Source organism: Amborella trichopoda, chromosome 6 (assembly GCF_054954075.1).
Source record: "Amborella trichopoda isolate Santa Cruz 75 chromosome 6, AtrichopodaSantaCruz75HAP2 v2.0, whole genome shotgun sequence".
Lineage (NCBI taxonomy): Eukaryota > Viridiplantae > Streptophyta > Magnoliopsida > Amborellales > Amborellaceae > Amborella > Amborella trichopoda.
The window spans coordinates 45,370,995-45,385,709 of NC_142341.1; the positions used below are offsets into that span (position 1 = coordinate 45,370,995).

Genomic DNA, 14,715 nt, shown 5'->3' on the forward strand with positions numbered 1-14,715 from the left:
AATTGAGTTAATTATATCGGTCTAGTTGTTTTTATGGATGAATTACTTATTGATCACTTTGACATAATTTTTATTTTTTAGAATTTCAAAATTTCTAATATTATAAATTTATCTGCTTTTTTCACTCCAAGTTTTTGAGCCCAATCCGATATATGAGCGATATCTTTATATGAAGTATATTTTTCAATCCATATTTTTTACCCGATTTTTTATTCAACTTTTTAAAATAAAAATGATTTGTTTCTGATTTTATGGTGAGCCAATTTATTGATACTCCCCGACTTGCTAACTATGGTTGTGAGTAAGTGTTTGTAAAATAATGAAAATACACATTCCAACTCTATGGGACTATATTAAGCAAAACGATTTTTGTTGATACCAGACTGTGTTTAACATCTTAGGACAATCTGGTTGGGAAAAACTCATGATTACCTAGCATAAAAAACTAAATCAATGAGGGTTATGATAAGTCATCTCTTGATGAAGTCAGAGTATGCCTGAAAGACTGTGTAATAGAGGCCTACAAGCGGGTCAAAGCCTCATCCATTGCCATCACACATTCACAGCCAATTTCGGGAAAGCGAACCACCTTTCAAGGTGAATCGTGTGCATGTGCGAGAGATACACCTATATACCATTGAGCTATGGATTGTATCAAGGTCTGAGTGACATTGATTCGTCTCTAGAAAATTCATATACTCGGACTGTGACCTATTGCCTATTGCTAGATTTTGGTGACCTATTAATAATATCTTGCATGGACTATGGGTCATGGGCAATGCTGGGTTGGTTTAAGAAAGCATCGTGGTCTATAGTCCATAATTGAAAGTGGATTGCCCCAATGCACGTGTATTCTTAGACCATATGGATCATTTTCCCATCAGAGTATTCAATTTTATTCATTTTTAATAATATATGATTTTTAGAATTGTTATTTAAATTTTTCTAAATCTTTAGATATTTTATTTATCAATTTTGGATTTATAAAAATGGAGATATTTATTTTATATTGATTTAAATATTCAAATAACAATTTTATGATTTTTTAAAAATGTAAAAATATTATAATTACATGAGAGGCCCATTAGGACCTTTGGGCCCACCACAGCAAATTAGTGGGGCTCATTATATGCCACAAAGGGCCCACCTAGGGAAGTTGCCATTTTTTGTTCAGAGCACAAGCTTTTTTCTTGTGGGATAAGAAAGATAATTTGGTAAGCTTGAACTTTGTAAAGATTTTGAATCATATTTATACGAAAAGGCTTGAATTAATTAACGAAAACTAGTTTATGAAATTGGGATAATAGTTCTAGTACCTTCCATATGTTGTTGACGGTTCATCTATAGAATGAATGACTCATCTCACCCCACAAATCGCCAAAATCAATAATATATGTTCCATCTTACGTGAGAGGTAAGTCAAAAAACTTTAAGCTGTATACCTTATCTCTTACACTTAATTTCCATCTCTCTATCAGATCTCACAAAAAGGGCAGGCACATCCCATTTAGAATATATATCTCTTGAAAAAGTTTCTCTCTTAAGAAAGTGTCTCTCTCCCTCAAGGGCCATGCCCCACTCCCTTATGGAAGGTTTTCAATCCACCCTAAGGAATTTGCCACATTCTTTAGCCATTTGCCACATTCTGTAGCGATAGATTGAGCATGAATAGGTGCGAATCCAAGTTTGAGGCAAGGTCAAGTAAGACTCGGAAAGTTTGGTGGCATTAGCATCCTGGCATGGTTGAAAATGAACAAGGCATAGAAGCCTAACATTAACAAAACACCCCCAAACTTTACAACTATTGTTCAGTCCCTTACTTCTTCCATGTTCCCACAATGTTCCACTGGGCAGTCGTTGAATTCAATGGCCTTTGCCTGGATCACCAGCTCCTTTCCTGGATTCACAACTGAATGAATCTAAACCTCTATCTTTGCTTTTCTCCCGTTGTGAATGAATCTAAACCTCTATCTTTGCTTTTCTCCCCCCCCAAGAGCAACAAAGTCCTAACCTACCATCTCTCTCTCTCTCTCTCTGGGAAAGTCACCATTCTGAACCCCATTTTAAAAGTCCATTATGCTTCCAACTAAATTGGTCCTCAAAACACATATCACCTAAGTCAAAAATAAAAAAGTCTCACACCCATTTAGAATACCTATAAAACTGCACCAAAAACTATCCAAACCAGTGTTTCAAAATCTGGATGGAGTGGATCATTTATAGAGAAATCTATATCGAGTTGGTGGATCAGCGATTCAAATCGCAATTGATGATCTAGAAAAATATTAAAAAAATAAATTAAATAAAATTAAAATTAAAATAGATGTTTACGGGATGGAGATTGAAGGGAGACATGAGAAAATATTAGATGAACTTAAAAAAAAACGAGAAAACGAAATATATAAAGAGAGCTTTAGGGGGGTCTAGGGCCAAGAGCTATACCATCACAAAACCAGTTCAGTCTCGACTAATTCCCATCCCGATCCGCGATTCGGATAAAAATCCCCAGGTTTTAAAACACTGATCCAAACTAGTAGTCAAGCTATTATCCTTGAATGATCTAATATATATATAGCAGGAAGTTATGGAACCCAAGAAAATCCAAACCACATTTAGAGCTTACTAATCCTCAATAACATTTTATTCCCAAAATTATTCCATTGATCCAAAACAAATTAGTTGTAAGACACATATTTTTACTGATACAATAAGCTTCTCTTACCTCTTGTTCCCTTGACAGGGATATAACTTCTTGTTACTGGTCAAATGAATCAATTCCTTGGATTTTTGCTTTTTCATAAGCTCTATTAGTTCATTAATCTCCTTCATAAAACAACAATTATGATTAACATACATCTGTTTACTGATACAATAAGCTTCTCCTACCTCTTGTTCCCCTGACTGGGATATAACTTCTTGTTGCTGGACAAATGAATCAATTCCTTCGATTTTTGCTTTTACAGAAGCTCTAATGTTCATTAATCACCTTCATAAACAACAATTATGATAAACATATACAATTAATCGCATTTTCAACATTTTTCGACACAAGAACACTTATTGAACTGGAATTAGCCTGTAGTGACTTCAGGGTAGGAAAATGCAGTTGGTTTCTAATTTCAAAATTAGGCATCTTGTTGCTTTTCTGGTCGAGAAAACCCCGTGAAATCAGATGGAACAGCAGGTAACCATAACTCTATCCTTGTTCCTCCTGCTCCAAGAATAGCATTAGGTAAACGAGGTGAAGTAACTCGAACAACTGAACCATAACTCTCAAGTATCTCACGAGCCACGGTTAGTCCTGCCACAAAGTTCCAAGTGATGCTATCCTCGACCTTGCCTACAGATGAGAGCTCTGCTCCAAAGGGTGCAAGAGAATGCATCTGGGTCTGCAAAGAAATGGAAGTGAGAATGAAAAACATAGAGAACCATGACAACTAATGATTATGTTCCCAAAGATCTTGAGAAATGAACAAATTTTCCCAAGAGAAAAATATGCCCTCAAGGCAAAGGAGACAATGACTCATTTGTTGACTAAAAAAATACAAGAACACATGTTTTGAGTTTTTTCCATGAGATAAGTTGTCACACAATTTCTTGCAAAACACACAAAAGCTCATTTTCTTCTCAAGGGCTATATGCCACACCACAAGGTTCATTTCAAGAATGACAAGTAATCGTCTTTTCATTATTTTTTATGAAAAGTACAACGTACCAAGAGTTTCCCGATTGGGTCTTTCAAAAACTCTCTTTTTTTCTGAAAATGTTAAAATGCTGTATTAAATGTAAACAAGTTAGAAAAAGGAATCAGGCAGCCCACAGGATGGATGCTCATGTCAGATTTTTTTCCTTTTTTTTTTTGGTTTGTTTATTTTGGGGGGTGGGGGTTCACCAACTCGAAACAATATCAATGTCCATGTGCAATGTGCAGGTCTCTAGAAAGCAGGATTTCTGTCAACACTATGCTCGGGAAGGCTTTTCTTACTGGGAAACTACAATACAAAAGGAAAAAAGTGGTTATAAACACAGGCTTGGTCCCAAGCCCAAGTTACCCAGTCCTACTCAAGTGAGTCCCTAGTCAGACCCATGATCTTTTAACAAAGAAATGGCTAATTTCTTTTAAAAAATTAGCCACCTCGGGGAAAATCCAATGCTTTACCTTAGACTTGCCAGGTCTCCAATCTGAGCTGACTCTGGTGAGTCCCGACCTGAGAGGGCAAATTTTTGAAAAACGACATAAAAAAGAAAGAAAAAAAGAGACTATGCTTACAAAAGCTCCATAAGAATGGGATATTCATGGCATACACATTAAGCTGGGTATCCTTGACATTATAGAGGACGAGCAGTAGAATTTTCATCACTCATGAGAACTTACCAATTATTAGAAGAAACATGGGTATTTCACAGCTTCTTTTATTGGTACCAGCATCAAGGGTATCTCAATAAAAAGAAAAACCAAGAACATGGTCAATTCACAGTTTGAAAATTTTATTTGACAACTTCAAACTATTATGCCCACAAAGCATCAAAAAATATAAAAAAGAGCATAAGCTGATCCCAGGAACATGCAATCCAGGTAATTTATTTTTATCAGCAAAAGACAAGCTCCAGCAATTACTTAAAAGAATCAAAGGTGGGAAGACATAATTACCATGTAATGCATATCAGGTCCATCGTCATCAAGAACAATTAGAACCCCACCCCCTGGTGCTTCAATGGCTATGATTTCAACCTTGCCACCAACTTGTGTACGCAACAATGCGCCCTCGACCAAATTGCTCAGAGCCTGGTGAAGAGCAGATTCTTCAATGGCAGCCTCCAATGGCATTGAGAATTCTCTTAGGAGCAGAGATCGCTGCTGCATCTTAACTAAGAGATCTGCAGCCCCTACCAGTTCTGCCAACACCTTGGAGACATTGCAAGGTCTACCTAACAGAGACACACCAATATAAGTGAAAAAGGACCTCAGATGTTTGGAGTCTTTTGGACACTATCATGCTGAAGAGGTGTATATTGCTCATGCAAAGAAAGTCACTTTTCTTCCCTTAGTAGGTGCAATTCAGTCTTTTCAAAGTAAAATAATAATAATAATAATAATAATAATAATAATAATGGATTTAAGCTTTCAAAGTTCTATCCCACAATCAGGATGCAGAACTTGTTATGCCAAGCGATCAACTCATGAGGAAGATCACCAAAACTCCTCTCTCTAAAATGCCCGCGTGTTAATGTACGATTCCTGTATACTCACAAAGAGGAATTTCGCTGGGCTTGTCGACATAGGTATTGAACAAACGTTGGCATAGAATATAAAGGGTGATCTTTGTCGTTGAACTACAAAAAATTGATCCTTACATGGCCTTATACAGTTATACACATTTGATGTAATTTGTGCAAAGATATGAAGCCATTACTCAATACGTTGTAAAATAATACATAACCAAATATAGCCATACCTAATTTTGTGTTGTTGTAAAGCAGCAAGAGCAAGAGGTGGCATTGGGATCTCAAAATCTTTCAATTCAGAACTCGGAGGAAATGTATAATCCATTCCTTTCTTTTTACTAGCATGATCCGTACTATTACTTGAAAGGATATCACCTGAGTAAGAATACCCGATTTCTGGATGGCCAAAGTTTGAATGAATTCTTTGCACTTTACTCAGCATGTCTTCATTAAAACGTACAATGTTAGCCTGGTAGCATGAAAAACAAGTCATCAAATCAAGTCCTAAATAAAAAATGACCACATGTAGGTCAAGGAAATTAGCAAGCGAAAAGAAGGTCCATGGGACTTCATAACAAAATTCTAACTCATGTTAACTATAAGAAGCATTTCAATTGCAAATCTCTCCAGTTGTTACCATATAAAAAAATGGGATATCAAATCTAAAATAACAGAAGATCTGAGACCACATTCAGCTAGAGTATTTTTTAGCATTCATCCACATATTGGAAGTTGGTGACAAGCATAGATATGCTTGATCATGCACAAATTAGAGTAACATTCTAGTTCTATTTCAACATGAAATGCATACCCAATGTTTTAGACATAGTTTAGCTGGATGAATACATTCAGCACAGAATTCACTACCTTCTTTCAGAGGAAAAAATACTGGCATCGTTTCATGAGGTGACAAATTTCTCAATCTCAAATCAATGCAGGGTAAACATACCACGGTTTGCTGACTGTGCACTCGGCCACATAAGAGCACCCAAGTCTTATTGACTAGGATTTGAAAAACACTTAAGGGAATGACTCAAAAACTTTAAGGGAAAATTACATATTGCCCCCCATATATTATAGATACTCCATCATAGGACCTCCGCTAGCACTGTTTTTCTTCTCATGAACCCCCCATGTTACTGGACAATGGCATTTATTACCAAAATGCCCTTCTTCAATGAAAGGATAAACTGTGCCTCTCCCTTTTCCCCATTTTTTTCTCTCTCTAAGCCACTCTTCCATGCTTTCTTCTCTGTTCACAGAAGCTTTCGTCCCTCCCTTGAATTATTAATCAAGGAAAAGAATTTGAGCCCTTTTTCTTCTTGTTCATCGTAGTAGTGAGAGACCCTTGATGTGGGGTCTTTTTTTGTTTTTCTTTGTTCTTTTTTTTTTTCTTGGGCGCCCTGCGGGGGTGGGTGAGAGAGAGTAAACCCAAATAAATAAAAAGAAAAAAAAAGAAAAAGAAATGCAAACAGAGAAGAACGAATGAATAATACCATGACGTTATGTGAGTTTTGGATCAAATGAAGGTTGGGTTTTGCAAATGTCAGGCTGGTTCATGATATTGTTGAATGATTCTGCATTCACAATGGGCAACTTCGTCTATCTCTCTAACTTCTCTCTCGTGTGATTCTTCAGACTTTCTCCACCTTCTCTGGTTCTGCTAAATTCTATCTTCCTGGAAACTAACCCATTTATGCCTTTCATTCTCCCTTTGCCGAGGAGGTGTTCACAGAAAGCATAGCCAACTAGCGCTTGCTGACTGCACCTCTATCCTCTACCCTTCATTATTCTACACCTTGAGACTCCTGAGCTCCAATTCATTATTATTCCTGCTCTTTTTATCTCTCTTAATATTAACACTCAACATTCTCCATGTCTTTGATTTCCTTCTTTATTTCTTAAGGGTTTCTCTCTCTTCCTCATTGCAATGAGTAATCCTCTTCAGACCACCCTCCATTCCTCTCACATCTTTCTTCTCCCTCTCTCCAAAACTTCACCAATTTTTTTCTTCAACTCCAATTGACCCAACTTAACATTCTAACCCAACCTTTCATTGTATTCACGAAAAAATAAAAAAATGAAAAATAAGTAGTAAATAAAACGAAAAACAAAAATCAAGCTTCTTCTTCTTGGTATCCACTCATTTCATCAAACCCCCAAATAATCCAGTTTCCATTCCCCAAATTCTCAGGCAATGGGAAAGCTCTGTGATGGCTCAGTCCTTGATGTTTTTCAGCCAATTTCTCATCAAAATCCTAGTTGTTGGACCCACTCTTCCCCTGTTTCCGATCACTTTCCAACCCAAAACTTGAAAGTTCCCGCCAAGATTGAAACTCAGTTTCAGGCCTTAAACGTGACAAACACAAGGTCTTTGAAACCTTGGTTCTCCTGAGGTTCACCAGACACACCTTACAGAGCCAATCCCCGAGCCATGCTTTCTCTTTAATGTTGGTTAGAATGTTAAGTTGGGTTGATTGGAATTGGGGAAAAGGAATGACAGAGGTTTTGGATTGATAGATACACAGATAGATAAGAGAGAGAAAGAAAGAGAGAGAGAGAGAGAGAGAGAGAGAGAGAGAGAGCAATGGGAGAAAATGTCTGACCCAAAGCCAGGGAAGAGAGGCTCAGAGGGAAGAAAACAGGGAAGAGAGATAGGCACGAAGTTGTTTTATTTTTCTATTCATTCATTGAAGACGCGCACTTTTGTCATTAATTCTATTGTAAAAGTAATCTTGGGGAGTTGATGAGAGGAAAAACAGTGCTAGGGAAGACGGCAACAGGACTTTTTCAACAGAGGGTCCTACATGAGGTACCTTCTATAAGCGTATCTTCTATTTTCCATGATTTAAAACTTACATAACTGTATTAAATCTAATTGAAGCTAAAAGAACTCATCAAAAGAACATTAAACTCACTTAATATAAGAAACTTAAAACCTTACTATAATCCTACAGACGACAATTCTCTTGGGAAAACCTACAGATGACACTCCATAAAATCAGAGCCCAATGTAACTATGCTTACTTTGAGAAAATATTCACTACAAGCCATCTTAACCAGTAAGAGCTATAGGATGTGTACAGTTGGAAAAGGAAATTGAAGAATACAAACCTTGAGCATGGCAGGTCAATAAATAGTTGCCTCAATTGTCAAATATTTTATATCATACAAACCTTTGTGAGATAGACAGCATCCTGGAGCTGTTTTAACGTATCTTTCATACGATCACCTTGTACAAGTATGTCCTCCACTACATCATATGAGATCTGTGGAAAATTATTCACAAATTTAAATAAGAAGAAATGCAGCGCTAAACACAGATCATAAATATGGATTCCCAGGAAAGAAACTATAAAAGTAATCTTACAACCTCACTCTTCTTTAACTGAACCGACAACATATTGCCAAGAATCCTGATGCTAGAAAGAGAATCACGTATCTGTTAAATGATACAAAAGAATGTATATAGAAATAGAAAATTCAGCAAAGGAAATGCACAGGAAGAATTTCTATACGCTATTTATTGTTATCTTACTTGTTCAATTAGATTGCTCATTCTAACATTATGTTGCCAAGAAGATTGCTGAAGTAACACCGCTTTCTGTAAAGAAGGAAATGGAAATAAGCAATCCCAAGCAAGAATAGAAGAGTAGAAAATTAAGTTCCCAACAATATTCCAGCAGGTTCTATGATGAATCCGAACACAGGAGCCCTTAAAAAGCTGACAGACTCGTCAATCAAATAGTCAACCCAAGTGCATATACAAGTAAGCCTGAAAAAACTGGAGACTCACTGGCTAAGAGTACAAAAAGAGCCCCCAAAATCATGCAAGAAAAATTTATAAATTTTCAAAACTAATGTTTAAAAGTATGAATTGTAGGTGTGTTTGTCATAGAAGATACTGATAGTTCTAAAAAAAAGTTACATGTACACTTACATGAAAGAGCCTATCTTTCAGAACCCAATAAAATATATTATACACTACCTGATCCATGACGTAAGCCACCGCCAAAGAACGAGATACTCCAACAGCTGCTGAAATTTGTTCAGCAGTGAATAGATGAAAGCCTCTCACAGAGTCCTTATCAAAAGGCCCCACCTCTAATCGGTTTTCATCAGTCCACAAAGGTAAGCCATCAGTTTCCTCATTGGGAGAACCGATAGATAGTTGTGAATCATATGTATGTTCCGCCACGTATGTTCCCAGTTCCATCACTGGAAATTCAGCAACAAGCAGTCCCACAAGAAAAGGATCTTTCATCATGGGCAACACAAAAGCTCTACATTCTGGAATTTCTTCCACCTACCAGGACAATCAAACTTAAGAAAAAGTAAAAACTAAAAGCCATAGTCCAAAGGGTCATCACAGTTCAGTCAATAGATGGATGGTAACGGAGAAGGAGAAAAACCCACCATTTGGAGTCACGTCATGTTGTGGTAGGGCACACTCCCTTTCCATCATCCCCCATGCATCAATAGGACAGTGATGACCCAACAGACTAATAATGTTTTTCAGAATCCGTAGGTTATGGTACACATTTCCATTTGGTAAATATGATAGGATAGATAACAGCATTACTTGTTGATTAGAAAGTGCCGCTTCAGCTGTTTGTAGTCCACTTGGAAGACCAAAGGTACCAATTATGACCACAATGTCAGCCTTTTCATCTAAGTTCATCTTAGGGTACAACATGACTCGGTGTAGCTCTAATCGTTCCATCACATAGCTACCGGCAGGCCGTACATAGACCTAAGCACAAATGCAAATGGTGAGCATCTTCTTACGTTTACTTTTTTTGAAAGTAAGAATAGCATAAGATATTTCGATCTATGCCAAAGAACTGCAAAACCACTATCACAGTCGTTGTGCAAAGGTTTCTAAGGGGGGTTCTCTACCACGGAAAACAGCTTAGAAAAGTTGTCTTTCATTTACAGGCAATCATGGGATCGTACAAGCAAAAATAGAATCGATCCAAAGAAGCATCATAAATCATAAGTTTCAAGACAGATAACCAATGATACAGTTGAGATCTGTCTCTATCTTTCTATTTGTGAATTTAGACTCCAGAGTGAATCATCAATGCACAATCATTATTCTTAAACCTTCTTTACCCAGGATAGAGAAAGAATGATGCAGGAAGAAAAGGTGGGAAGTAAAATCCACCCTTTTCTTGAACATTAAACAATTAAAATCAGTAATAATAAACAAATAACATGGTCATAAATCAAGTTACAAGAAGAACTTATTTCTTTCATAGATAAAATTCATTTTCATAACATATGCCTTCCAAAATATTACATCCAACCTTTTATAAGCCTATAAAACCCCTAACCCAAGTAAACAATTAAGACTCTAAAATACCCCTAAACAATACCAAAATTCCAAAAATGGCCATGCGAACAATACATGTGAACAGTACCCATGTACAGTACCATGAAGTATGAATAATACTCATGATTAGCAAATAAAGAATATAATTCGGATATATCTGTACATGGGATTCGATATATCTGAAACTTGATATATATCCGTACAAGGGTATTTCAGTAGTTTGTACCATCTATCTGGGACTCGATATATATCGTTGCGATTGGGGGTTCATCCAAAGTTAAGGATTAAGGGAAAAACACAGATCTCTTTGTAATTAGATAAAAACGGAGAGGAGTGAGGAAGACAGAGGTGGTAACCATATTCTCCATTGTCAGTAAAGAAGCTCTAATTTCCGGTGGACATAGGCACGTTGCCGAACCACATATATCTTTGCGTTGTGGTTGATTGTCTCTTTCTTTTGTGTTTGTTTCTTCTTTCTCGTTTTTTGTGGATTGCTTTTCGTTTCCACAAAGAAAATATAAAAATCCCTAGAATCCCAAAATACTTAAACAATCTAAAATAAACCTTAAAACTAAAATCAAAATATACATCCTTTAAAATTGAATAAAAATAAAATAAAATAAAAAATTGCCCTTCATCATTCTCCCCTGGTTGGAGAAAACTCGTCCTCGAGATTTGAAGTGTGCTAAGATGAATTGAGTGTCAAAACCACCTTCTTCAACCTTATTCTTCTTTGTTGGAATACATATTATTCATAGTAAAAAAAATTTCTCAAGAAATGGATCATGATATGTATATTGAGAAATCGATGCAAATTAATCAAATTTGGCTATTCTTTAGCTCCCATTGAAATCATGTAGGAAACTTCAAACCCAATTTTTTGTACTTTAGTCTCAACATCTATTTCATTACTTTCTTAAACCAGGGCCACAATTTGTAGATTCTGAGTCAGCCACACTTCTTCTGTGCTACACTAATTTCAATGCTCTAAATCTTCTAAATGTTCCACCTCTTTGATATCTTTAAGATCTTCATCTTTTTCTTTATGAAAGATCGGTTCACCCATGTAATCTTGATCATCAAGATAGATTGGATCTCTTACAAGATCTTGTTCATTATCTAAGTATGTATCAAAAATTGGTGGCAGATCCCAACCTACACCCGGCTGATTTTCGATACGACCTATACCAAAATCAACCTCGTACTCCTTTAAATCATGTAGATAAACTAAATCCCATAATTTATTCTCCCGAACATGAGATTCCTAACAAGAAGCGCGTGCATAGAATGGGTGGTTGAAGGCAGCTTCATCATTCCGCTCCAACTCTGAGTCAGACTCTTATTCACACCATTCTCCGCAATAACCCTCACAATTTGGATCTATCCCCATAGATTCCTCTTTATTTGGGGCACTTTATTGCTGGCCCCACTTGTGCAACAATAGCTATGTAACCATCTCCATCAAGTTGTTGATTTCCTTGTGCAGTAGGATCAGATCGGCATCCCAATGGCTAAGATCTCCACAACAAGTCATCGCAATCTCCAACCATCCTCGAACCATGCTCTGATACCACTTGATGGAGGAAGGAAAGGTGAAAAATTAAATCCACCCTTTTCTGAACCTTAAACAAGTGAAATTAATAATAACAGAGAAAGAACATGGTTGTAAACATATCATATGCCCCCTAAACAAAATCAAAATTCCAAAAATACCCATGTGAACAATAATCATGAACCGTACTCATGAATAGCAAATGAAGAAAACTTAAAAAACCCTATAATCCCAAAAAACTTAAAAAAATCTAAAATAAACCCTAAAACTAAAATCCTTTAAATTGAATAAATAAAAAAATTTTTGCCCTCAATCACATAAGCAGGGTTGGATGCAACAAAAACATCAATTTCAATGCAAATCCATCACCATTTGATTCAAAAAAGTGAAACATAGCCAATTTACTTCAGGAAAAGGAAATTGGATGTAAAGATCACACAAATTTGACTTTCCTTTCCAGTACAAACTAATGGCACAGAAAAACCAATGCAAGGGAAATTAGAAGCTAAAAGCAGGTATTTTAAACATATCAAGTGGTTAAATAGCACAAACATGGACTACTTTTTCCTTAAATTAAATCTGCATTTTTGGTCTATGTCTGCCCCAACCAAGCTTACAACATCATATATAATATCTGTCTAATCTTCTTATTCATTTAATATGTTTTTGTTAGTTTTCCAGTATTAAGTTCTTTTGTTCTAAATCTCCATCTGACTTTAAAATTTATGCTAGCTTTCTTTCTTCATTTGTGAGCAAAACGGGCAGTATTTCAATAAATTAACAAGGCCCACATTTCAACTCTGCTTTTCTGATTCTTTAATATTTTGTGCTTATAATTCTGTATTTCACACTTAAATTTCTATAGATATGTGAAGCATTTCAATGCACTGACCCACACAAATTACAATGAAGCTCTTTAAAATTCTCACTTCTGTTTCTTTCTTAAATGGGAAACGAAAGGTGCATAATTTGATAAACTAAATATGACCCGTATCTCCAAACCCCTTTATTAACTCCACAAATTTCCAAATATCTATTCAAATTTTCCACATTTTTCTTCTATCTATATTTTGATGAACCACATGCTTTAGCAATTGCTGCATATTCCTGTGTGCAATATTGTAATTTTAACAGACAAAAAAAAAACATCAATAAATATAACGGCATGAGTAGAAAAGAAACAAAGAGAACAGCCTCATTATTTGTGTTTAATCCACTCATTCACTTCATTAAACACAACCCATCAGAAAAATAAGATCCGGACTGTCGAAAAGCAAAATAAACACAACAAAATGCAACAATGAACGTTAAAAATGGCACCAAAAACCTAATCAACGAACTCACAGACAACACGACATCTCGACCCACGATTCTCCTGAACAAACCAAGCTGCTCAATACAAAGCCTCTGAAAATCCTCACTAGGTGAAACCATTAATTCATTCTTTGACGGCTTCTCAGTCCTCTGGATGAATTCCACAGGGGATTTCGAAGCCTTGCGAATAACAGAAGCAGCTGCCATGGCAGAAGCTATCAGGCCCTCATCCTCTGAATCCTCATGGGTAACATAGCTCTGAGCTTGTCTAGGATTTGCTCCTTTTTCTAGAGCTCCCTCGCCAACTTTAATGCCGCTTGAGCCACGGTGGTTTGAAGCTCTGGGGTTTATCAGAAGTCTGAGATTGTTAAGGGAGTTATTTCCGCATGAATGGGGGGCGTGAATTAGGCTTTTGAAGGGGGAAGAGAAAGGGTTTATTGCAGAGAGCGCCATGAAATACACGAGAGAGCTCAACTCAGTGTTCTCGAGAGAGAGGGTGAATCGCCTCTAGCTTCAAAAAGACTGAAGTGAGGGAGCTCTCGCACGTGTAACATACGAGAGAGCAGGGAGATAAGCTCCCGCACGTGTTGAAATTAACAGAGAGAGCAGCCTCCGCGTGTGTTTGAACATATGGTGGATAGAGGTCCACGTGGCTTGGCCTACAGGTTAACTGTTGAAATTTTCGATAAACTACATCTAATTGATTAACATTAACCAGAAGATGTATGAGAAGGGAAGAGGAAAAAGATTTCAACCTATTACTCAATCTGCATTATTTTTTGTTTAAAATTTTATAGTATGGGTATCATAACTCCATTCTCGAATAGGATTCGGAGGTACGTTTTATTTTAATTGTTTAAATTTAACGGCTTATACAAATTGCGCCTATTAAAATTTAGAAAAAATATCATTTAAAGAGCCAAAATATCTTAAATGAATATTAAATGGGTCAAAAGATCCCTATAAATTACTTTTTAATTTAAACTTCACTCAAGTATATTCTCAACAACTATTGCGAAATTTATTAAAATACCTATAAAAGATGAACTATTCAATATTTCATCGATTTACGACTATTCCAACTCATGACCATGTGTCTTTTGATGGACATTTTGAAAGTAAATCAAAAGACTGATTAAATACTAACTAGCTCATCTCTTATAGATATTTTAATAAATTTCTCAAAAATATGTTTAAAAAATAAAAAGTTTATATAAAGTTGTAAGCTTAAAATATAGAATTAAAGATGCACCTAAAAAATTAATCAGAAAATGTTGTTTTAATGTTG

General features: G+C 36.1%; 1 protein-coding gene across 20 annotated transcripts; it reads right to left on the reverse strand.

Annotated features, from left to right (window-relative positions):
• Positions 1-2,784: 2,784 nt before the first annotated feature.
• Positions 2,785-14,025, reverse strand: CSK (chloroplast sensor kinase). Of its 20 annotated transcripts, none has more exons than XR_002282203.2 (11): positions 13,458-14,025; positions 9,809-9,979; positions 9,215-9,532; positions 8,765-8,830; positions 8,600-8,668; positions 8,403-8,495; positions 5,457-5,695; positions 4,652-4,925; positions 4,376-4,438; positions 4,160-4,208; positions 2,785-3,389 (listed from the first exon to the last, which is right to left on the reverse strand). XR_002282203.2 is itself a non-coding variant. In XM_020671950.2 (10 exons), the coding sequence occupies exons 1-9, from the start codon at positions 13,878-13,880 to the stop codon at positions 4,161-4,163; spliced, it is 1,701 nt and encodes a 566-aa protein (XP_020527609.1). In that variant the 5' UTR covers positions 13,881-14,025; the 3' UTR covers positions 2,785-3,389; position 4,160. The 20 variants fall into 20 exon arrangements, 7 of the variants coding, with proteins under 7 accessions (XP_020527609.1, XP_088724787.1, XP_088724786.1 ...); XR_016056827.1 differs by having other exon boundaries at positions 4,652-4,929; XR_016056834.1 differs by having other exon boundaries at positions 8,600-8,642; positions 13,458-14,019.
• Between the last annotated feature and the right edge of the window lie 690 nt (positions 14,026-14,715).